This window comes from Balaenoptera physalus (assembly GCF_965194825.1).
Source record: "Balaenoptera physalus genome assembly, chromosome: 16".
In the NCBI taxonomy this organism is placed as follows: Eukaryota; Metazoa; Chordata; class Mammalia; order Artiodactyla; family Balaenopteridae; genus Balaenoptera; species Balaenoptera physalus.
Window position 1 is genome coordinate 30633511 of NC_138898.1, and position 24400 is coordinate 30657910.

General features: G+C 39.8%; 1 protein-coding gene across 8 annotated transcripts in view; it reads left to right on the forward strand.

Moving 5' to 3' along the window:
- ATRN (attractin) overlaps positions 1-24400 on the forward strand; it is a 162104-nt gene that overhangs the window by 69675 nt on the left and 68029 nt on the right. For 7 of the 8 annotated variants that reach the window (XM_082428903.1, XM_082428896.1, XM_082428897.1 and 4 more), the window contains 9 exons: positions 275-429; positions 3061-3145; positions 6470-6690; positions 9444-9565; positions 10471-10609; positions 12198-12388; positions 13723-13942; positions 15467-15652; positions 16174-16407. In XM_082428903.1, coding sequence (XP_082285029.1) covers positions 275-429; positions 3061-3145; positions 6470-6690; positions 9444-9565; positions 10471-10609; positions 12198-12388; positions 13723-13942; positions 15467-15652; positions 16174-16407 — 1553 coding nt within the window. The remainder of the gene's footprint in view (positions 1-274; positions 430-3060; positions 3146-6469; positions 6691-9443; positions 9566-10470; positions 10610-12197; positions 12389-13722; positions 13943-15466; positions 15653-16173; positions 16408-24400) is intronic. The other variant, XM_082428899.1, reaches the window with a different exon arrangement.

Sequence of the window (24400 nt, forward strand, 5' to 3'; positions counted from 1 at the left end):
CACATGATATCTACTCAGAAACTGGAATTATAGAGTATGAACATAGAGTGTGAACATTTTTAAGGCTCTTAACATATTTTATCAAAATTCTCATACGTCTTTCAGTTTTACATGTTTATTGTTGAGAAAGTTACTTATATACAGAGAAAAATCTAGAATTATTTGCACACTTGGATCTGAAGTTAAGAAAATGGTTATATTTGTATTAGCAAATAGATGATAAATATTCTAAAGAACTAACCTTGTATTTATTATTTTTAAATAAACTCAAAAGGACTATTCTTAAGGACAGCCGATTTTTCCGTTACTTGCACACAGCTGTGATAGTGAGTGGAACCATGCTGGTGTTTGGAGGAAACACACACAATGACACATCCATGAGCCATGGAGCCAAATGCTTCTCTTCAGATTTCATGGCTTACGACATTGGTAAGTTTCCCAAAGCCATTTTAGCTTTAAGAATCTTTTTTGTCTGTAAACAACGTTTTAAAAGAAACAGAAAATATTTCTAGTTAAAAATGGTCAGGCTATTTGAAAGAGGTCCAAATGGAATTTTTTATGTTAATTTGACTGATATTGTAATCTGTTAAAAAGCATTACTTCTATATTAAATACTTTTTGAAGTCCCTCCTTTGATGAGTTGGGGTGATTGGGCTCTCCTGTGTCACAAATAAAAGCCTTACATAGTAATATGTGTTATGTAGTTGTGACCACCAGCATTGTGTTAAGTTGGTTTAAGTTTAACTTTATCTTATTCCCTTGAAACTGGTTTCACACATTCTTGATGTAATACTTTGACAGCGATTTTTTAAGAATTTGGTGTGGTAATGTACTGACCAGAAGAGGGCAATATTGGTTCATGCAAAACAAATATTAGAAATTCTTTAATATTTATCATATATCATATGATATAAATATAAATATAAATATCATCAGATGTTCTTTAACAGACATTTATGTGCCAGCCACTGAACTTATACATTGGGGATCGTAAGAGGGATAAGTTACAGTCCTTGGCCTCATGGTGGGGGAGGCAGAGAACTGAGCAGACAATATAATTGCATTCAGGGTGTTACTTGCTCTGAGAAGAACGTATGAGAGCACCTGTGAGCATCCCTTAATTCATGAGGGGTAAGGGGTACAGTCAGGGAAAGCCTTCTTGAGGAGGGCCATCCAGGCTGGGTCCTAGGAACACTGGGAAGTTGGCTGGGCCAAGTTAGGCAGGACTTCTCAGGCAAAGGAAGCCCATGTTTAGAGACACAGAGGTGGAAAGAGACCATGCCACGTACTTGGGGCCTGTGAGTAGTTAGTTTTGGCTGTATTTTAGTAGCACATCAGGGAAGAGTGGCTCTAAGTGGAACTAGAAGCAAGCAGCTGTCTGGTCAGATCTTGAGGGACCTGTTATGTCATGCTGAGGGGTTTGGGCTTTTTGAAGAATCTTACAGAAGAGGTGATAGAACTGTATTTGTGTCTTAGGAAGATCTCTTTGTGGCATTGTGATTAGTAGTTGGGAAGGGGCAAGATGGGAGTTAGGAGGCTGTTGATAAAGTCCTGAGGAGGGTTTGAGCCAAGACTGTGGAAGTGGCAATGAGGATAAAGAGACAAATGTGTTTGAGAATTACTGGGAACCCGAGGATTGTCCCAAGTGTGTTTTGAGAGCTGTGACAGCATCCTTATCTGGTATCTGGTGTGGGCCACAGTAGATGGTGTTTTTTACCAAGGCTGGAAATAGAAGTAGAGGGACAGGGTCTGGGAGGAAGTGAGTAAATTGAATTTGGGGGCATGTTCAGCTGGAGATGACTGTGGGACAGAGCAGTACAGAGATCAGTGGGGAGCTGTAGGAGGGGGTGAACTTCTGTAGGGAGCATGTGTCATCAGGGACAAGCAAAGAGCCAGGGAATAGATACATAAAGAAGTCTTAAAGAGAATGGAGACTGCAAAAGCATGTCAGAGAACAGGAGGAAAGTGAGGCAAGACTGGGGACCTGAGAGGTAGCAGTTAACAGCGGCTACAGAGGGATTAAGTAAAATAAGGACTGGAGAGTTTTTCACATTTAGCAACAAAGAGATCATTTATTACCCTCTAGACATGGAGGAATGATCCAGATTACAGGAGGCTGAGAAGTAATATACGGTGAGATGTACACAGTGAATGTTGACCGTTTTAATTTAAAAAAAAAACAAAAACCCTTGTCTGTGAAGGGAAGAAAAGGGGTAAGTTGAGTGCCTCCTTGGGCATATTTAAATACTGCGGTAAAAGTCAGGTGGGATAAGAGGAAGGGCTCCTGCCACACTGGTTTTAGGGAAGGAAGCAAGGTGGGTGGTCAGGAAGCTGTGGGAGGTGATGGCCTCTGTTCTGCATGTGAGGAAGACCACAGAGTTTAGGCTGGGTAGGAGAAGAAAGTGAAAGCTTTTGTTGTCAGGGTTGAATAAATGTCCGGATTGAGTGGAAGAACCTTTGCTTAGTGAGTGTGAAAGTCTGTGTGTCTGGGAACAGAAGACAGTGAGTCAGAGGTTGGTGTGGTTCAGCAGCACCTGTTGGTATTGAGGTCCAGAAGAGAAGTTGCTAGCGTGAATCAGAACAAAGGAAAATTAGTAGATCTAGGGGGTCTAGGAAAGGACCTTTTAAAAATTAGATAAAGTTTGATTTTTTTTTTTTTTAGTTTTAATTTTCCACCTGTACATTTCTATTTTAGTTACTGAGTTTGGGCAAAGCAATATAGAGTGGAAAATAATTATGGAATTCACATGTTTTACTTATGTAAGCTTTGAAAAATGTAAAATTTGCTTAAGTTAAAAAACATTCTAGTGGGTAATATTGATAGGCAACAGAGTGAGTGATGTGAATGTGCATTCACTAATTAGAATTGCTATAGAGTCCTACCGTTCTTCCTTGCCCTTCTGTTCTGTTGCTGCTGCATTTTACTTCAGAAATAATGGTGTGACTAAGAAAAACTGAGATATGTTTGTGTTTATTACAGTCTTCTTTCCCAAAGAAAATGCCAGTCCCTATTGATTATGAATGACAGTCCCTTCTGAAATGTGTTTTTCTTGCTCCTAGCTTGTGACCGATGGTCAGTGCTTCCCAGACCTGATCTCCACCATGATGTCAACAGATTTGGCCATTCAGCAGTCTTATACAACAGGTAATTGAAGAAGTGCTTGCTCCTTTTCTCTTGTGTTTAAATTGAAAATGAAGTAAAATATGAAGTGATATTGGACTTACATATTATTCATAGGATTACCTTATCCCATTGGTTTTTCACAGAATTATGTTAGGTATGAATTTCCTGATTTATATTTAAAATATTTGATGTGAATTTGAATTACTTCTAATGCCATGTTTGTTGATGTAATTTTGTTAGCATGCCGGAGTAAGCTACGTTTGGTGTTGTCTGAGTGCATGGGACAAGAAAAGTTGTGTGCAGTTACTGTCTTAGGCCCTCTGCTATTTGCTATTGTTTGTGGTGCTTTTGTCTGAGTGGTGAAGAAAGATTTGAAAAAAAGGAGAGAGGACACTTTAGATAAGGGATAAGATATGGGCACAGAGGTGGGGAGATTCTGATGCTTCATATAGGTCAAGTCTGTGGTGCTTCATATGTATCAAGTCTTTGGATAATCTGAAGTCTGCACTGCATTTCATTGCATCATTCAGAAGTGCCTGGCCCAAACTAATAGAGCTCTTCACAAATCTGCCCCTGGAGAAGCATCTGTAATATAAGGGAGCTCCAGAGTGGCCATGTGACCTGTACCTTATAGTGTGCTTTACCGATTTTTTTATTTGTTAAAATAGTCTAATCATGTTGTTAATTTTTTCTCATTTTTGTTTCTTCTCTGATTACTGTTTACTTCACCTTTTAAAATTCTAGGCCTTATCAATCCTGAAACTATTTAAATGCTATAATGCCTATGTATATTATGTTAGGATTCCCTACATTTTCAAAATTTCTGTTGTGATAATGAAAGTTAAATGAGGTAATTCACCTTGGATTAGGAAAGATAAGAAAGCAACCTATCTTGGAGATGTGAAGGAAGAATTGACAGAATTCAAACACTTAGATACTGGAAAAAGGGACATCTTTCACAAAGTAAACAGCTGAAATTTAGCAATAAATATGGTTTTACAATGGGAATATTTGATAGGTATAGATTAAAATGGAAGGATTTTTGACTACTAATTTGAAGTGTTATCTTTTTAAAAAATATTTATTTATTTATTTGCCTGCGTTGGTTCTTAGTTGCGGCACGTGGGATCTTCATTGTGGCGTGCAGGATCTTTTTTTTGTTGTGGCACGTGGGCTCTCTAGTTGTGGCTCGCGTGCTCCGTAGTTGCAGCACGTGGGCTTAGTTGCCCCATGGCATGTGGGATCTTAGTTCCCGGATCAGGGATCGAACCCATGTCTCCTGCATTGGAAGGCGGATTCTTAACCACTGGACCACCAGAGAAGTCCCTGAAGTGTTATCTTAAATTGTAATTTGATATTTCCTCAGTAAGGAAAACGCTTAAAGTTTTCTAGTAAGTGCCTCTTGATGTTCTTCATCTGAAAAACAGTGGGTCCATTTTGTCATCATCTTGCCTGTGAGTGCCTGGCCTCAGCTGTGTTCGTCTTTATATTCATGGTGTTCTCCTAGCATAAGATTTGGCACATAATAGGCATTTGCTAAATGGCGGCTGTTAGTACCATAATGATAATTAGCAAATAAATGGATTTTCTATCAAAACATTTTGGAGGTTTTATATAAACTCAGAGAAGTTGACAGTTTACCATAAGATGTAATTTAACCACGAATCAAAATTGGGAATGGCTTGCCTGAGTTATAATAATGTGCTTATTTTTGTATAATTCCAGTGGAGTATTTGAGCCTATATGCGAGTATCTGTATGAATGGGCCAGGGTTGGAGGGGGGCAGGGCATGACAAGGGAGGTCATGTAGTAAAAAACCATGGTTAGTTTAATTGTTTTTTCAATTTTTTTTAATTGAAGTATAGTTGATTTACAGTGCTGTGTTAATTTCTGCTGTAATGGTTAGTTTAATTTTGTGAAGTAATTTACCTAAAGAGAAACTTTGATTCACATGATTTCCACATTTTGAATGATGGTTCCCTTAATCGAGCATCTGCATTGGGCCAGCTGTGCTTCACTTAGTCGTTGTCCTTGTGGTTTTTGAGGGAGGCAGGAAGAAGAGTGGCCTGTGAGGCATTGAGACTGCTGCAGATGCAGCTTTTCTTTTCAGTTCCCTGCTCCAAGCCTCTTTGAAGGACTTTGCCTACCCTCACATAGCCGATGTGACCAGATGAATTCAGAATTGCTAAGAATACCAGCTGTACTGGGAGGCCGGTGGAGCTTATTTTGTTTAAGCAATAAATTGACTAGCTGAAACCAGACTATGTAATGTGATACTAAGTAAACCAATATGAAGTTAAAAATTAAACCTGGTGTTCATTTTTGGTTACTGAAATATGTCAGTTTTCAGATATAGTAAAAATACAGCCACAGAATCTTTACGCTTTAGTTATCCTCTGTAGATTTGTGGAAAATTGAGGCACAGTGAGAGTGAATTATTTGATACCTTATTGTGGGTTAGTGCTAAACTTCCTGGTGGATTATAGGATCTCAGAGTTGGAAGAAATCCTTCAAATCATCTGTTCCACTAATTAAAATGTGACTTGTACTGTGTACTAAATTTTCGTATGCACTTTTATCTCTTTCTTATTGGTGTATGTTTTCATTACACAGTTTTGGTTTTTTTTTAAATTAATTAATTAATTTATTTATTTTTGGCTGTGTTGGGTCTTTGTTTCTGTGCGAGGGCTTTCTCCAGTTGCGGCGAGTGGGGGCCACTCTTCATCGCGGTGCACGGGCCTATCACTGTCGCGGCCTCTCCCGTTGCGGAGCACAGGCTCCAGACGCGCAGGCTCAGTAGTTGTGGCTCACGGGCTTAGTTGCTCCGCGGCATGTGGGATCTTCCCAGACCAGGGCTCAAACCCGTGTCCCCTGCATTGGCAGGCAGATTCTCAACCACTGCGCCACCAGGGAAGCCCCCATTACACAGTTTTGATCAGAGAGCCTTTATCTATACTTCTTAAATTGTACGTACTTATTTTTAATATTTAAAAACATGTAGATGTAGGATTATGTGTATAATTTTTAAATATGCTAGCTTGCCCTGTCACCAAAATATTTTGAAGAATCCTGGTTAAAAGTCACTCACTTATCATGAGAACTTTTTAATATAGTAGCTGTATAGAGGAGGTAGATTATTGGAACTATTCTGGGTAGTCACAGGCCATTGTGAAAGGTTGGAATTTGGGAGGTAAAGGTATAAGAATGTTTTTTGAGGTCTTGAAAAATAACTTTTTTACAGGACTTTTGATATGTGAGATTCGTCTAAAGATTATAAGAAGTATATCATGCATTTGTTTATGTAAGTTTGCAATGAACTTTTTCTCTCTCTTTTTTTTCTTTTAGCACCATGTATGTATTTGGTGGTTTCAATAGTCTCCTCCTCAGTGACATCCTGGTATTTACTTCAGAACAGTGTGAAGCACACCAGAGTGAAGCTGCGTGTCTAGCAGCAGGACCTGGCATCCGGTGTGTGTGGGACGCAGGGTCATCTCAGTGTGTCTCCTGGGAGTTGGCGACTGAAGCACAAGAAGAAAAGTTAAAATCAGAGTGTTTTTCTAACAGAAGTATGTTTTTTTCTCTTCTTAAAATTTAATTAATTTGAGATCTCATTTTATCTGAATTGTGAAGTCACTTATCCAATGTGTACTTTTAATGTTCATTTTATTATCCAAAATTATTCAGTAATAACTTAGGCAAATGCTTTATGGGTGTTTGAAAATTGGATTGTAAACATCTTTATAATGGATGGGAACGTGCCACGTCTGCTATTTGCTAATGATGAAGACAAAACCTTTTAGCATTGCATAGACTTTGTATACCAACTCCAGAACCTAGTTTCAGCTGTTTTGAGGCACTGCAATCCAGTAGGACTTTTTATATCTGCACTGTCCCAATATGTTAGCTACTAGCCATATGTGGCTATCAGACACTTGGAATGAGACTGGTGTGAGTGAAGAACTGAATTTTAAAATTTTAATTAATTTAAATTAAAAACTACATGTGGGGACTTCTCCAGCGGTCCCATGGTTAAGACTCTGTGCTTCCACCACAGGGGGCACGGGTTCCACCCCTGGTCGGGGAACTAAGATCCCACATGTCACGCAGCATGGCCAAAAAAAATAAATAAATAAAAACTACATGTGGTTAGTGGCTACCATATTGGATTATGCAGTTCTAACATTAAGGATAAGATTAAGAGGGCCAATCCAGAAAAGCTATGTTGGGACTTCCCTGGTGGTGCAGTGGTTGGGAATCCGCCTGCCAATGCAGGGGACATGGGTTCGAGCCCGGGTCCGGGAAGATCCCACATGCCTCGGAGCAGCTAAGCCCGTGCGCCACAACTACTGAGCCTGTGCTCTAGGGCCCGTGAGCCGTAACTACTGAAGCCCGCGGGCCTAGAGCCCGTGCTCCGCAACAAAAGAAGCCCCGGCAATGAGGGTCCCCCGCTCGCAGCAACTAGAGAAAGTCGTTTGCAGAGCGGGGAAGACCCAATGCAGCCAAAAATAAATAAATTAATTAATTTTAAAAAAAAAAGAAAAGAAAAGCTATGTTGGAGTAGATTGTTCTAGTGGATAGAGGTATTATTCTTTTCTAGCTTCTCTAGTTGGGCACAGCAGTGATAGCAAGGCAGACAGTTGCTGAGGATGAACAGTGATCCCTCCTTCTAGAACCACCCCTTATATTGTCCAAGCTTTCTTCATCTTACCTACTCAGCTCCTTATTACCCTTTTGCTCTGACATATTCGCACAGTGCAATACAATGAAGTCATATGTGAGAAAGTCCTTTAAAAGTAAGAAAAAGGGCTTCCCTGGTGGCGCAGTGGTTGAGAATCTGCCTGCCAATGCAGGGGACACGGGTTCGAGCCCTGGTCTGGGAAGATCCCACATGCCGCGGAGCAACTGGGCCCATGAGCCACAATTACTGAGCCTGCGCGTCTGGAGCCTGTGCTCCGCAACAAGAGAGGCTGCGATAGTGAGAGGCGCGCGCACCACAATAGTGAGAGGCCCACGCAGCACGATGAAGAGTGGCCCCCGCTTGCCACAACTAGAGAAAGCCCTCGCACAGAAACAAAGACCCAACACAGCCATAAATAAATAAAATTAATTAAAAAAAAAAAAAAGTAAGAAAAATGTCTCTGAAAAATATTGTTTTACTTCAATTAATTTAAACTATGTTGACTGAATTTCTTAACTGTTAGGGTTGGTGTAGCAGTTACCGTGAGAGTTATGATGGATAGAGGCAGCGTTCACTCTCTTGGAATGCTCCAAATTAAGCTGAACATAAATCCTCAGTAAGAACACCCAGGCAGCTTTACAGGTTCATTGGTGGGCTGGTGAGTGCTGGAGAACTAAGATGACCAGAACTTGGTAGGGTTAGTCACTGTCTCCTAAAAGGGATAAAATCAGTGAAATAGTTAGTTTTTAACCACATTTAAAAAGTTCAAATTAAATATGCAAGTTTATAGGAAATAATATTTAATTACCTTAGTTGGTTCATTATGAACCCATTTGCTATGAACTCATCTCAGATGTCACCTCCCTGGTTCACTCTGCTTTCTCTGTGGGCCCAATCCATGGGGTGATGACCAGGGCAGGAAGAACAGCCTAAGGAGCAGGTTGTTGGGGTCTTTGTGAGAGTGGGCCCTGCCTTTTCTTGTCCATGGATTCTACCATGTGCCATGTCCATGAATGGTTCAATAGATGAGGCAGCACTGTTGTGCGGCTTCTCTTTCGTTGCTGACCTTGACCTGTCTAGGGTCAGTAGGAGATCAACAGGTCTCTAGTAGCCCAGAATTTCTTGGACTTACATATATGTGTATTGCCTTCTTTGGGGTTCTGTGGTGCTGCCTGCTTCCTGTGCCCAGAGCAGCCTTGCATTTATAGCTGGGAGGAATGGCTTGGTCTCCTACATTTCTTTGTTTGGCCCCTGGGCTGCTCTTGGTGTTCATTCAACTGCTAGTTGATTTCTTTCTTGAAAAGAAAAGTATTCGAAGAACCAGACCTATTTCCCTTATATCTCATTGTTGAATTATTCTATCTTTGTTTTTCACTTTCTGTGTACTTTTGTTAGGAGGGTGGAGTACAAAATGGCTTTTCTTCAGATTGTTTACTTATTTCTAAATATTGTTTTGACCTGAACACACCAATATATTTTCCTGCCAGTTTCACTCCTCATTTTACTTCCCAAGGCTTGTTATTTTATTTTATTTTATTTTTTTTGCCTCAGGGTCATATTTTGCTCAACAGCAGTTGTAATGGCCTGTGACATTTCTGAGGAGAAGCTGTCACAGTTGATGAGTTTTTCTTCTCTTCACAGCACTTGACCATGACAGATGTGACCAGCACACGGATTGTTACAGCTGCACGGCCAACACAAATGACTGCCACTGGTGCCATGACCATTGTGTCCCTATGAACCACAGCTGCACAGAAGGCCAGGTCAGAGTCTGTTTCTAAAGGATTTCAGAAGATAGAAAAATCCTGAGTGGGATTAGGTGTAGATTTTAGAGCATATGGTATAGCCCAGAGTTATCTTTGAAACCTTCGGTGTAGATTTGGATTTTATTATTGCTCAAGTTTCTTTGAGTAAGGGATGCTCTATATGTCCTAATTCCAAAGGTTCTGCTAGCCACAAGGATTGATGTGTGGTGTTTTAGAAGAAAGCAAGATTATCATTCTGAATACACTCCAGTCCCTATGCATGGCTGTAGCTAAGTACTAGGTTCTTGGCGTGAAGTTTGTAATGGTGTGCTCCCTCTACATATGCAAGGTTTGGGGAGCAATTTAGGACTTGAGAGTGAAAGTGAGTCATGTGTGTAGCAGCCAAACTGAATTGTGGAAATAATAGACTTTGCAAAATCTCCTTGTCTTATGTTATATCTTGCCTCAGGATAATTTATGCTTACCATTTATGATTTTTTATTTAGGTTATAAGGCAAAAAAAAGACATGATGACTCAACTTTTATAATTTTTGACTGTTTATAAGACATTCTTTGTCAGTCTGTAAAGCAGCTCATAAAATAAAAAACTTTCAGAATGTTTGGGAGACATTTAAAAAGCAACAAGTTCAACATTCCCATTCTACAGATGAGCAAGTTGAAGCATGGTGCTTAAAAGAATGCACTGCTTCCTTGCCAGGTAAAGGCATGTCCTTGAACAGAACATTTAACTATAGTGTTTCCACTGCAGTGCTGCTTCATCAACATCTTATTTATTTATGTATGTATGTATGTATTTGTAGTTTGCTTCCTCAGTTAGACTGTTGTTTTTAGTATCCTATTTGTTCTTGCCCTGAGTTCTCTTTGTGGATATAAGAGAAAAGCTTTTGTCCATTGTATTCTAGATCTCCATTTCCAGGTATGATCATTGCCCCAAGGATAACCCCATGTACTACTGTAACAAGAAGACCAGCTGCAGGAGCTGTGCCCTGGACCAGAACTGCCAGTGGGAGCCCCGGAACCAGGAGTGCATCGCCCTGCCTGGTAGGCCTTGCCAGGGGCATCTTGATGTGTGTGGGTCCAAAGACTTCACATGCACACACCCTCAATACTGTGCAGCCTAGATTGAACCCCACAAAAGGGGCGAACTCATTTTATCCATTCATTCCCCCTCACCACTATTGTGGTTGTTATTTTTTAAAGCAGAAATACAGTTCTTAAGTATTTACTTCTACCATCCTTTGAAAGAAAGTGAAACGTCATCTGCTGCTGTCGAGAATCAAGGACAGCTTGACTCTGTGTCATTGAGCCTGCTCCGTTGTCCCTACCCCACTCTCCATTGTCCCTGCCCCACTCTGCGGTAACCTGGGAGTAGAAAGCAGCCGTCTCAGCAGCCAGTCTGCTGGGCACTTTGTGAAGAGTACTTCTCACTGACCGCTGGGATCAGGTTTTCAGCACCTTCTGATAAGAAGGAAAGGAGAGATGTCTCTGTCAGCAGCACCTCCTGGGATGACCCCAGCCCCAGATACCTCAATTTATAGCATTTCTGAGGTTCAGGATGATAAGTTGGGGGCCTGAAGCCAGCCAGCCATGGCTGAAACTGTATGATATATTTGCTCAACCAGGAAGCCCAGGAAGGGGACTTCTGTGGCTCTGTGCAACACAAGTACAGGGTAGCTGGGGTCTACTGGGCCCCTCTTGAAGTCCTTCGGAAGTACTTGATTCAGCTTGCTGGAGTGGGCTTCTTGTTCTTTTACCTCATTGCATCTCAAATTTCAGTGCATAGCAAAGTACCTGGGGGTCTTGCTAGAAGCCAGATTCTGGCACATATTTGTGGTGAGGCCCTAGAATCCGCATTTCAGCGAGCAATGACACTGATGCCACACTTTGAGGAGCAAGTCTTTATCTGCTCTGAAATGATCCCTTTCCCGTGGCACCTTCCGTTTATTTCACTGGCTGTTGATGAACATTGTTGAGGGCATCTCCAGGGTACTTTGATTCTGGTGAAGTTGCTTTGCTCGTGCACTGTCTTCCAGGAAGCATGCATAGCTTCTGTGCAGTTCTTTGGGTGGGTACAGGGAGGTCACAGTAGTAGATTACAAACTTACCTGGTGTACTGTAGCACTTCAGTTTATTTCCCAAAAAGGCTCTTTCCACCTCACTTTTGGGATGTTTTGTTTCACTTGATGTGAAAACAGTGCAGCTTTTGTAGACTTGCTCACTCACCAACTCATTTCTGTTCTTGCAGTTTTCCACCCCATCTTTCCAATAATGCATATTCATTTTTCTGCTCTTAGGATTTTAGCCTTGTTTCTGATTTTTCTTCAGAAGGAGGTTTATAAGTTTAACAGTGGCATCAAACAAATGTTTTCCTCTAAGACATAGGAGGGTTGACCTCAGAATATGCATCTTGAGATCCAGGAAATATGACTGATAAACATTTTAAAAATTCTTGTGTGTATTCTGTATTTGGTCCTTAGTAATGTGTCTGATGCACTCACCACATCCGAATGAAGTATCTAGAATTCAGCTCACAAAAACCATTTAGGTTTTCAGCAGTTCAAGCTGCTAATATACGTAGTTTTGTGTGATTTCTAAAACTCTTTGTTTTTCTCTCCCCTCTTTAATAAAGAAAATATCTGTGGCATTGGCTGGCATTTGGTTGGAAACTCATGTTTGAAAATTACTACTGCCAAAGAGAATTATGACAATGCAAAATTGTCCTGTAGGAACCACAATGCCTTTTTGGCTTCTCTTACAACCCAGAAGAAGGTGGAATTTGTCCTTAAGCAGCTGCGAATCATGCAGTCATCGCAGAGCATGGTGAGTTAAAGTCCTTGGAACTTAAGTTTCTAGTATCCATCCTTCTACTGACGGCATGACTACAGCTTACCTGTTATGTGCTTGGCAGGAAGAGGAATGCTAGTAGGTGCAGTGTAATACACTGTGGAACTGCACTGTCAAATTCTCTTCCTTTAATAAATTCTTTCTTATCTTGAAATTTCCAACACCTTATTTTTATTAGTCATATTTCATTAAATTATAAGATATATCAATAATTACATGCGTATTGAACAGTAACATGTTTACATATGCACATATCCTGTGACATCAGTAGATGATTTCATATCTGTTTTATCCCTAGGTTCTGTTGGGGTGGGGGAGGGGAATGCCATTACTAATTAGCTGAGCTGAATTAAGCCACCTGAGTCTCTCAGATTTCAGGTTTTACTACAGTGTGTAATATGATTTAATGCTAATCATCCTAAGAAATGGACATCCATTTGGGTCTTTCTTAGATCTGACCAACCCAAAAGGAGAGGGCATCTTCTTATCAGGAGTTTCTGAGCACAGAAAGTCCCCAAGTTCTCTTCCTGTCCACCCAGTGCTCTCAGGCAGCTTGTAGTTGATATTCCACAGTCACATTTTGTCTTTTTTAGTACAGAGTCCTAGAACTGTGGTCCTACCCTCAATCAAGTAGATACTCACAAGACAACGCTCTTTCAACAACATTGTCTTTGGTATAGAGCAGTTAGGGGGAAATGTCAAGCAGGTAGGAGGAATGGGCAGCACTTCCTTGGGAAGGACATAGGAAGTGCGGTCTGGGTCTTGGCTACATGTGGCATCTGAGAAAGACTTTCCCAGGAATTCATTGTCCTATTTTCCCTATAAAATTCAGTGACAGCCAATACCCCCCACCTCCCCAGCTGAAGGTGGGAATCTTTAATCATCATTTATCTAAGCCTGAACTAACCAGAGCTTCCAAAACAGGCTTAGATAATGATAGGCATATAACCAGTATTTCATAAATATCGATACGATGATTTCACGTATAAATAGACATTTAAACCAAGTTGGGGTTGGTCATCTCTTCATAGCATTTGTCATAGCATGTAGAAATTTAGGAACTTGATTATTACTTTGATTTTGATGTCTTCTCCGAGCTGTATTTCTGTCCTTTGTAAAATGGCCATATTAAAGTGCCAGGCATGATATGTAACATAAAAATGATGGTCTGCAGTAATCTACCATGGCTGAATCTGGAGAGGGAGGTTTTCCTTTATCTTTTGGACATATGTAACTTAATGGTTTTTGTCTAGAACCAGTTTTGGTCAAGACATTGATTATATTCATAGCTGTGCCTGTTTTGCCTGCAGTCCAAGCTCACCTTAACCCCGTGGGTTGGCCTTCGGAAGATCAACGTGTCCTACTGGTGCTGGGAAGATATGTCCCCATTCACAAATAGTTTGCTACAGTGGATGCCATCTGAGCCCAGTGATGCTGGATTCTGTGGAATTTTGTCTGAACCCAGTACTTGGGGCTTAAAGGCTGCAACCTGCATCAACCCACTCAATGGTAGTGTCTGTGAAAGACCTGGTAAGTATATGGGTGAATTATGCGTTACTGGAAGTTCATTGAAAGAGAAACTATAGAAGGCATAGTTAAGTATTACGAAATTTTCATGAAAAACCGATGGAGTATTGATTTCAAGCATATGAAGCAGAGTGTAACACAGAATTTTTAAAGCAGAAGGAAATAGTGTTTGGCTCTGAATAGTGTGAGCCATGAGCAAAACCAAAAATAACTAACTCTAATATTCTGATTAACTGTGAGATTGATTGGTTTGTTGACCACAAAAAGTATTGATAATTTCTCTGAAAGGCTAATTTCTTGGTGTTGGCAGGGAAATGTTGTGGAAGAAAGAACAAAAAATCCAAAGAAGAGATCAGAAAAGCAAGCAGATCACTGCAGGGACAGGGGACAGAAAGATAGTGTCACTGGGGAGAAAAATGATGGGAGTAGCTCTGTGTCATGAAGCAGAAGCAAACCTTCAGCATGATAAAGCTGCAGGAGAGTGCTGAAGGACCGGACACTTGGAGTAGCTTCACAGACTTGAAGCTCTCTAGGCACATTTAGGCTTCCTAAAGGCAGGCACAGGGGTGGCATTTGCAGCACGCAGACAAGCCCTAAACCAGCGTCCTCCTCCTGCAGAGGGACTCACAAGCAGTAGTTGGAATTCTGTGGCTGCTTTTGGGAGGCTGGACTCCATTGACATCATGTCTTATTTTAGGAAGGTACTGTCATTTGTCTGAGGAATACAGAGGTGTGGAAGAGTATTCATAGCACTGTAGGAGTCACCTTAAAGTATAATATCTAGGGGAACTTTTCAGCCATTTTGGATCCTGAGTGCTTTGGTGAATTTAATGAATGCTGTGGTTCTTTTTCCCCCAGAGTATACAAAGATGCAATTTTGCATATTCAGGTGGATTGTAAAACCCCTGAAGTTCATCCTGGGTCTCCTATGTCATAAGGAGCTTTAGAACCTCTACTCTTTTTTTTTTTTTTTTAATTATTTATTTATTTCTGGCTGTGTTGGGTCTTCGTTTCTGTGCGAGGGCTTTCTCCAGTTGCGGCGAGTGGGGGCCACTCTTCATCGCGGTGCGTGGGCCTCTCACTATCGCGGCCTCTCTTGTAGCGGAGCACAGGCTCCAGACGCACAGGCTCAGTAGTTGTGGCTCACGGGCTTAGTTGCTCCGCGGCATGTGGGATCTTCCCAGACCAGGGCTCGAACCCGTGTCCCCTGCATCGGCAGGCAGATTCTCAACCACTGCGCCACCAGGGAAGCCCTAGAACCTCTACTCTTATGGAAAGATTAGCTTGTTCCCTCATGTCTGTCCTTAATGCTCTTTGAAAAGAAAAACTGTTTTCCCCCCAAGTGTATAAATATACTTGACTAAATAGTACTTGATGACCTAAGACTTTCTATTTTCTTCTTCATTTAGTGTAACCCACTGAATTGATTACATGACACACTAGTGGGTCACAACCCACATTGAAAAGCCTTTGACCTTAGCTGACATAGTGGGAGCTCTAAGTGTCTCTCTTGGGTTTACTTCCCAGCGAACCACAGTGCCAAGCAGTGCCGGACACCGTGTGCCTTGCGGACGGCATGTGGGGAGTGTACCAGCGGCAGCTCCGAGTGCATGTGGTGCAGCAACATGAAGCAGTGCGTGGACTCCAATGCCTACGTGGCCTCCTTCCCTTTTGGCCAGTGTATGGAGTGGTATACCATGAGCAGCTGCCCCCGTGAGTGAAAAGTGAGCTCTAGGCAGTATGGGTAACAACTCCTGTGTGTAGGGCAGTGCTGTCAGACTCTGAAAATTCTAGGGATGAGACCAGACTTGACCTTCTGCTCAGGACTGTCCAGAGACTGACTGATGTGAACCCACATACAGAATCAAGAACAATGACACAAGTAAACAACTGTAGGATAGATCACAGTACAGAAATAATTTGCCCAACTTCAGTATCATATTGCTCAATCCATGTAGTATCTCCACATCTTAATCTCCTAATTCATAAAGAAGTGCTTTCCAGGAGATGATCTCTAAACATCCTGGGATTGAGAGAGGAGGGGAGGAGTCTCTATTATATGTTGGACAAAATATTGGGCTCTTTAAAATTTTATTATGTCATTTAAACAATCACAATAGAATAGGAATTTTGACTCACAGAAGTTGAATAGTCTGTTAAAGAAAAAGGTAATTTAAATACAGTGAATTTAAGACTACATGTGATAGTGAATTGTAACTTATGTTTTTTTACAGCTGAAAATTGTTCAGGCTACTGTACCTGTAGTCACTGCTTGGAGCAACCAGGCTGTGGCTGGTGTACTGATCCCAGCAATACTGGCAAAGGGAAATGCACAGAGGGCTCCTATAAAGGACCAGTGAAAATGCCTTCTCAGGCCCCGACAGGAAATTCCTATCCACAGCCCCTTCTCAATTCCAGCATGTGTCTGGAGGACAGCAGATACAACTGGTCTTTCATTCATTGTCCAGGTAAGATGTCTTGTGTATCCAAAATCAAGTGTTTCACTACCTATTTACAAAGAATAAAGCCTTGAAAGCTACATTATTTACATGGATTTCTTTAAGAAAAAAATAACAGATCGTTTAGGAAACTATTTGTTTCTTGTGAAAAATATTTTTAATGTCAATTAATGAAAATACTAAGGACTTTAAGTGAGTTGTCTTGCTAATTTTCATTACAAAAGTATTGAAATAAGTTCATTATAAAAAATTAACTATTACAGATGTAGATAAAATAAAAACTAGAATTCCTCTTCTCATCTCTAGAAGGAAAAACTTTTAACAGTATAATATAGATACCTCTAGATATATAGTTTTTAAAATAAAAAATACTATGCTATACACTATGCATATGATATATTGTTGTACAGTTTGCTTTTTACTTAAAAATACATTGTGACAATTGTTAGGGGAAAAATTAAAAATAAAATCTACTGCCAACCCAGAAATTCCTCTCCACAGATGTAGAAAAGAAAGAAACAGTTTTATTATTGAATAAGCATTAAACCAGGTTGTGGCCCACATCGCAGCAATCCACTAATGAGATTGCAAAATCGGAGAGGAATTCTACCCTTTTAAATATCCCAGCGTATATAATCCATTATATACATATTCTCGAAATGAAGATAACTTGTCTTCATGTGAGGATTTGACAGCACTGTTTGCTCTACATTCTTTCACAGTTCATTCTGAATTTACCTGGTAATTGGGGAGGCCACCTAGGTTAGTTAATTGCCTTTACCCAAAGGAGAAAACAAACTTGTATCTTTAAGGCAAGCAGGTGGTTACAGTTTGGACCCATTCCCACAGCAAGGGGAGGGGGGCTGGCTCCCTTGATGTGTACATTTCAAAGAGATGGCTCTTAAGCACTTAAGAAGGACATCTCTGCTTTGTAGTGCTGACTTGAAGTTTATTTAGGTTTAAAAAATTTACATACATATACATATCAAAGGAACAGGAAGGTGTTTTTTTTAACATCTTTATTGGAGTATAATTGCTTTACAATGGTGTGTTAGTTTCCGCTTTATAACAAAGTGAATCACTTATACATATAGATATGTTCCCATATCTCTTCCCTCTTGCATCTCCCTCCCTCCCACCCTCCCTATCCCACCCCTCTAGGTGGTCACAAAGCACTGAGCTGATCTCCCTGTGCTATGCGGTTGCTTCCCACTAGCTAGCTATTTTACGTTTGGTAGTGTATATATGTCCATGCCACTCTCTCACTTTGTCACAGCTTGCCCTTTCCTCTCCCCATATCCTCAAGTCCATTCTCTAGTAGGTCTGTGTCTTTATTCCCGTCTTGCCACTAGGTTCTTCATGACCTTTTTTTTTTTTTTTTTTTCAGGAAGGGTTTTTAAATACAGGTTTTCTTACTGAAATGGTCTAAGAAAAGGGAGAAGGAAAACCATCTCTTTCCCTTTGACAGGAAGAAAAAAGGAAAAATTCAGCCTGCCTGCCTGCCTCCCTCTCGCCCTCCTCCTCTCCCTTTGCCCTCTTCTCCCCTCTCCACTCCTTCCCTCTGTCCTTTCCCTTCTCCTTCCCCTTCCTTCCTATCCTTTCCAGTGGTTGATGCCAGAAGGAACAGACCTTGAGTTGACCTAAAGCTTGATCCTAGACCTGCTATGGTAGCTGTCCTGAGAAACCAACCCTGAAAAACTGGCCTTTGATTCAAACTTTCAGTAAATCTCAGGAATGTACTGATGGGCCTCCAGAGCAGTTGGGAAATGCTAGGCAGGTGCAAAGACTCCCAAGAGATTAGTGGATAAGAATTTCTCCAAGAGCCTGCCAGACATTGCCCCTGACCACTGGGTTCTTTGTGAGGACTTCTATAAGGGAAAGACCACTGTAAACAAAGATAAAGGGCCACAGGCAGACTGGAAGAAAATATCTGCAGGGTATATAACAAATGATTATCATCCAGAGTATGTAAACCTCTACCTTCCAGAAAAAAAAAAAAAAAAGCTGAATGTCAACCCAACAGAAAAAGTGGGCAAAGTGAAACCGCTAGGTGTCTTTTCCCCGGGGGTTGGGGGGTGGGCGCCATGGCGCTCCAAGGAGCTCCAGTCCTTTATGTCTCAGCACAGAAAGAATTCATCTAGGTGCTAAGTGATAGATAAGAAGGGATTTATTAGAATAGAACACTTGTGAGGCTTACAAGTGAGCAGGCTAGAGGGTGCCGCACTCCGAGAACTTAGTGGGCTACAGCTTTATGATCAAAGGAAAAATGGGGTGGGGGAAAAGACCACCTTCTTCCTCATTCTTGAGTAGACATCAGGCTTCCATCATAAGCTCCTCCTCCAGGTTGGGCAGGGGAGTTTTCTTGTCCCTGCATGGTCAAGCCAGGACTGTCACGACATTATGGAAAAATTATTTTAGGTTTCAGTACAATAAGGGTCTTTCACTTTCAATGTCACCCTTCCATAAATTATTGTTTTTTATGCGTGCAGAGAGCATGTCCTAGGGGTCATTAACTTACTGAGCTCACTGGGCAGGATGTGGGTCTCATGCCACCATTGTTTTATTGTTTTGGGGCATGTCTCATGCTTCTGTTGCATGGTTTTGTTGCTAAGCAGGCCTGCTTAGTTTTGTGGTTAAGCAAACCTGCTTTCTTGAGTGATCATTAACTTACAGGGGTCTCCCATATTTTTTTCTACTTACAATCCCCTAGTGGGATTAACTGTTTAATCACCTACTTTGTCCCTTTATTCTCTTCCTATCAAAAGGATATAAAGTCATTCTCAGAAAAGGAAGTAGAGCAGGAAAATGCAAAATAAAATGAGAAACCAGCTTTTTATCTACAAAACTGGATTAAATTCTCTTTGTTCCTTTTTACCTAAGATTTTGGAGGATCTACAGTTGCATTTCTAATCTACTAGTGGTTTAATTAATGAAATAGTTAAATCTGTGCTTTTCCACTAATATCAAGAATATATCAGGTAAAATGAAAATACACAGGATATAGGAAAATATTTACAAATTATATGTCTGATAAGAAGCTAATGTCCAGAATACATAAAGAACTCTTTAAACTCAAATAAGCACATGAAAAGATACTCAACATCATTCAGGAAACTGGAATTCTCATTAATTGTTGGTAGGAATGTAAAATGCTGTAGCCACGTTGGAAAACAATTTGGCAGTTCCTCAAAAAGTTAAACATAGATCCATCATATAGCCCAGTATATACCCAAGAGAATTGAAAATATATGTCCACACAAGAACTTGTACTGAGGGGCTTCCCTGGTGGTGCAGTGGTTGAGAATCCGCCTGCCAATGCAGGAAACACGGGTTCAAGCCCTGGTCCGGGAAGATCCCACATGCCACAGAGCAGCTAAGCTGGTGCGCCACAACTGCTGAGTCTGCGCTTTAGAGCCCACAAGCCACAACTACTGAAGCCCGTGCTCCGCAACAAGAGAACCACTGCAGTGAGAAGCCTGCTCACCGCAAGAAAGAGTAGCCCCCGCTCGCCACAACTAGAGAAGAGCCCGCGCGCAGCAACATAGACCCAACGCAGCCAAAAATAAAAATAAATAAATAGATAAATTTATTAAAAAAAAAAAAACGTGTACTGAGTGCTCATAGAAGTATTATTCATAATAGACAAAAGTGGCAACAACCCAGATGTCTGTCAGCCAGCGAGTGGATAAACAAAATGTGGTACATTCATACAATGGAATACTATTTGACAATAAAAAGGAATATAAAGTACTGATATATTCTACAACATGAATGAACCTCGAAAATATGCTGTGCAAAAGCAGTCAGATACAAAGGCTATATATTATATGATATCACTTATATGGAATGTCCAAAAAAGGGCAAATATATAGAGACAAAAAGTAGATTATTGGTTGCTTAGGGCCGGGGGCAGAAATGGGGAATAATGGGCACAAAGTTTTCCAAAGTAGCTGTACCATTTTTCATTCTCACTAGCAGTGTAGAAAGGTTCAGATTTCTCCACATCCTTATCAATACTTGTGTCTGTCTGTTTGATTGTAGCTGTTCTAGTATATGAGAAATGGTATCTCACTGTGGTTTTGACTTGCATTTCCCTAATGACTAATGAAGTTGAGCATCCTATTGGCCATTTGTATGTGTTTGGAGAACTGTCTATTCAAATTCTTTGCCCAGTTTTAAATTGCAGTATCTTTTTACTGTTGACGTATAAGAGTTCTTTATGAATCTAGATACAAGTCCCTTATTGGTTATACAGTTTGCAAATATTTTCTCCCATTCCATGGGTTTCTTTTTACTTTCTTATGGTATCTTTTGAAATACAAAAGATTTCGTTTTTCCCATGTGCTTTTGGTATTGTATCTAAGAAGTCAGTGCCTAACTAACCCAAAAATCGCAATTACTCCTGTGTTTTCTCTTTAAGGTTACATAGATTTATCTCTTTGTATTTAGGTCCGTAATTCATTTTGAGTTAATTTTTGTATATGGTGTGAGGTAGGGGTCCAAATTTATCTTTTTGCATGTAGTTAACCAGTTGTCCCTGCACCATTTGTTGAAAAGACTATTTTTTTACTATTGAATTTTGGGAGCACATTTGTTGAAAATCAGTTGAATGTAAGAACTTATTTCTGGACTCTCATTTCTATTGCATTGACCTGTATGTCTGTCCTTATGCTGGTATCACACTCTTGATTTCTGTAGCTTTGTAGTAAGTTTTGAAATTGGGAAGTCTGAGTCCTCCAACTTTGTTCTTATTTTTCTAGATTGTCATGGCTGTTCTGGGTTCTTTGAATTTCCATATGAATTTTAGGATGAACTTGTCAGTTTCAGTAACATCAACAGAAAGCCAGCTGACATTTGATAGAGATTGCATTGAATCTGTAGACCAACTGGGGGTATATTACCATCTTAAACAATATTAAGCCTTTTAGTTTATGAACCTGGAATGTCTTTCTATTTCTTTAGTTTTTAATTTTCTTTCAGCAATGTTTTATAAAGTTTTCAATGTATATATCTTATGCTTATTTTGTTAAATTTACTATACAAAGTATTTTATTCTTCTTCATGGTATTGTGAATGGAATTATCTTAATTTCGTTTTCTGATTGTTCATTGTTAATATGTAGAAATACAGTTGATTTTGTATGTTAATCTTGTATCGTGCAACCTTGCTAAACTCATTATTTCTACTAGTTTTTTAGTGGATTAGGGTTTTCTATATACAGGGTTGTGTTGTTTACTAAGAAAGACAGTTCTACTGTCTTTCCTATCTGGATACCTTTTTAAAAAAAAATTTTGGGGGGCTAATTGGCCTGGCTAGAAATTCCAGTACAATGTTGAATAAAAGTGGTGAGAGTGGACATCATTTTCTTGTTCCTGATCTTAGAGGGAAAGAATTCAGTCTTTTTCCATTACGTATGATGTTGGCCTTAGTTTTTTCATACTTGTCCTTTATCAGGTTGAGAAATTTTCCTTCTATTCCTAGACTTTTGAGGGCTTTTGTCATGATTGGGTGCTGGATTCTGTCAAATGCTTTTTCTGTATCACAATGATGATGTGGTTTTGTTCTTTAGTTTATTAATATTATGTTATACTAATTGATTTAAGGATATTAAACCAGTCATTCATTCCTGGGATAAAGCCCATTTGCTCATGATGCATAATCCTTTTTACAGTGTTGCTGGATTTAGTTTGCTAGTTGGGTATTTTGTGTCTGTTTTCATGAGAGATATAGGTCTGTTCTATAGTTTTCTTTCTTGTGATGACTGTCTGACTTTGGTACCAGGATAGTACTGGCTTCATAGAGTGAGTAGGGAAGTATTCCCTCCTCTTGTATTTACTGAAAGAGTTTGCAAAAGTATTAGTATTAATTCTTCTTTAAGTACTGGTAGAATTCACCAGTGAAGCCATCTGGGCTTGGATTTTTCTTTGTGGGAAGAGTTTTGATTATTCATTCAGTCTCTTAGTATAGGTAAGTAAAGTATAATACAGGCAGCTTTTCTATTTCTGCTTGAGTCAGTTTGGGTAACCTGTATTTTATAGGAATTTTTCTGTTTCATCTAAGTGATCAAATTTGTTGGCATACAGCTGTTCCTGTTATTTTCTGGCAAGTAGCTTTTTGGCTATATGTGTTCTCCTGTTTAATCTATTGAAGGGTTTTTGTTTTGTGTCTGATTTTGTTTTATCCTTTTCATTTTGCAAGGTCTCTAAATATTGTGAGGGTTTCTTCCAGAGCTTGCTTTCTTATTTTATGAATGCAATGATCTCTGAAGCCTCCTTGAATTTGCTAAAATTAGTATTTTTCGTTCTCTTAAGTTTCTTGCATTAATCCTTCCTTCAGAGTTAGTCATTCCGTGTGTTTATCTAGGTGGTGCTTTTAGGTTGATGATTTTCTCATACTAGTGATTCCTCAAGGTTGATTTGTATTTATAACTGAATGTCTACGCTTATGAGTACTGGGTGAACTGAGGTGTCATGAAGGTGTGATGTGATGTCCTAAGGGAGAGGCTGGCTAGCTAGTACCAGGGCTCTCCAGCTCTGGTCTGCTCTGGCTGTTGTTGAATGGTCTGCATTCCTTCCACAGTGGAGGAAGGAAGGAGCAACGGACCAGGTGTGTGGATGCATTTGGCATGTTCATGGTTGTGCCACGTGCCTCCCCACTTGGGGCGTTCTGGCTAGAAATTCAGTGCTTCAGAAGTATCTCTCAGTACTTCTCATAGCACCTTTTCCTCTTATCCCAAACCCTTGTTTTTACATTTCTTCTATAATTTCAGTGAGATCTTGAAGAGGAAGAGAGAGAGAAGCATTTGTTCAATCTTTTTATCTTGAACCACAATACAGATATTTTGGTAAATGATTTTAGGTATTACATTTTTCTGGTGTTGTGCTTTGCCCTTTTGCTATGTGCACAGTTGCTCATCTTCACAGGAAAAACATGTATAGTCCACAGATCTTAAGCAATTTTGGTGGAATATTTGATGTAGTCATTTTTAAGTTCTTCAGTTGCAGTATATTTAAAACAACTCAAATACCTACAGGGATGGGGTAGAAAGCAGGTGGGTAAACAGAACAGGTGCAAGGCCATGGAAAGTTGTCAAGGTGGAGACTGTATGACATTGATCAACCAAGACAGATCTGTAAAAGAGCAGATCTTAAATGTTTCACCACAAAAAAGAAATGGTAATTATGTGACATGATGCAGGTGTTAAGTATAGCTATGGTGGTCATCATTTTGCAGTAAGTGTATCAAATCAACACATTGTATACTTTAAATGTGCACTTTAGATTTACACAATGTTATATGTCAGTTACATCTCAATAGAGCTAAGGAGAAAAAAAGACAGGTCTGCTTACAGGTTGTGCACTACATGAGTGACCCCACCTGAAGTATGCAGTGCACAACTGTCCTGAGCAGCCCTGAGAGGTCTAGGCCTCATATGCCTTTCTAGTTGTAAACTCCTGTATGCATCAGGAATCAGTAATTCCACTTATAGAAATGTTTACATATAAACATGGTTATTTTTCTAAAAATGAAAAATTGAAAGCAAACTAAATATCAAAATGTAATGGTTAAGTGACTGTTTGGCTTCATAGAAATCATTCTGCCATTTAAAGTTTTGTTTATGATAGATAAAATAATGTGGTAAAATAATTGTGATCTACATTTTAAAAAATCAAAATTGAATATTAATATGACCACAACTGTGTAAAACTGTATAGAAAAAAATACTGGAAAGAAAGATCCAAATGTGGACAGTGATCTCTGGGTGGTGAAATTGTATATGATTTTTTTTTTCCCTTTCCTTGTATTTTTCAAATTTACTATCATGAGCATATATTATTTTTACAATGAATAACAACAAAAACTTTTTTTTTAATGGCTCTGGACTTTCACCTTGCTGTGGTATATTTCTGATTTTCCTGAACTAGCTCTTTTTTGATGTTTTGATCTTATTTCTCAAACTAGTTTTTAGTAGTTTTGATGATTATTTAGAAGCAATAAGGAA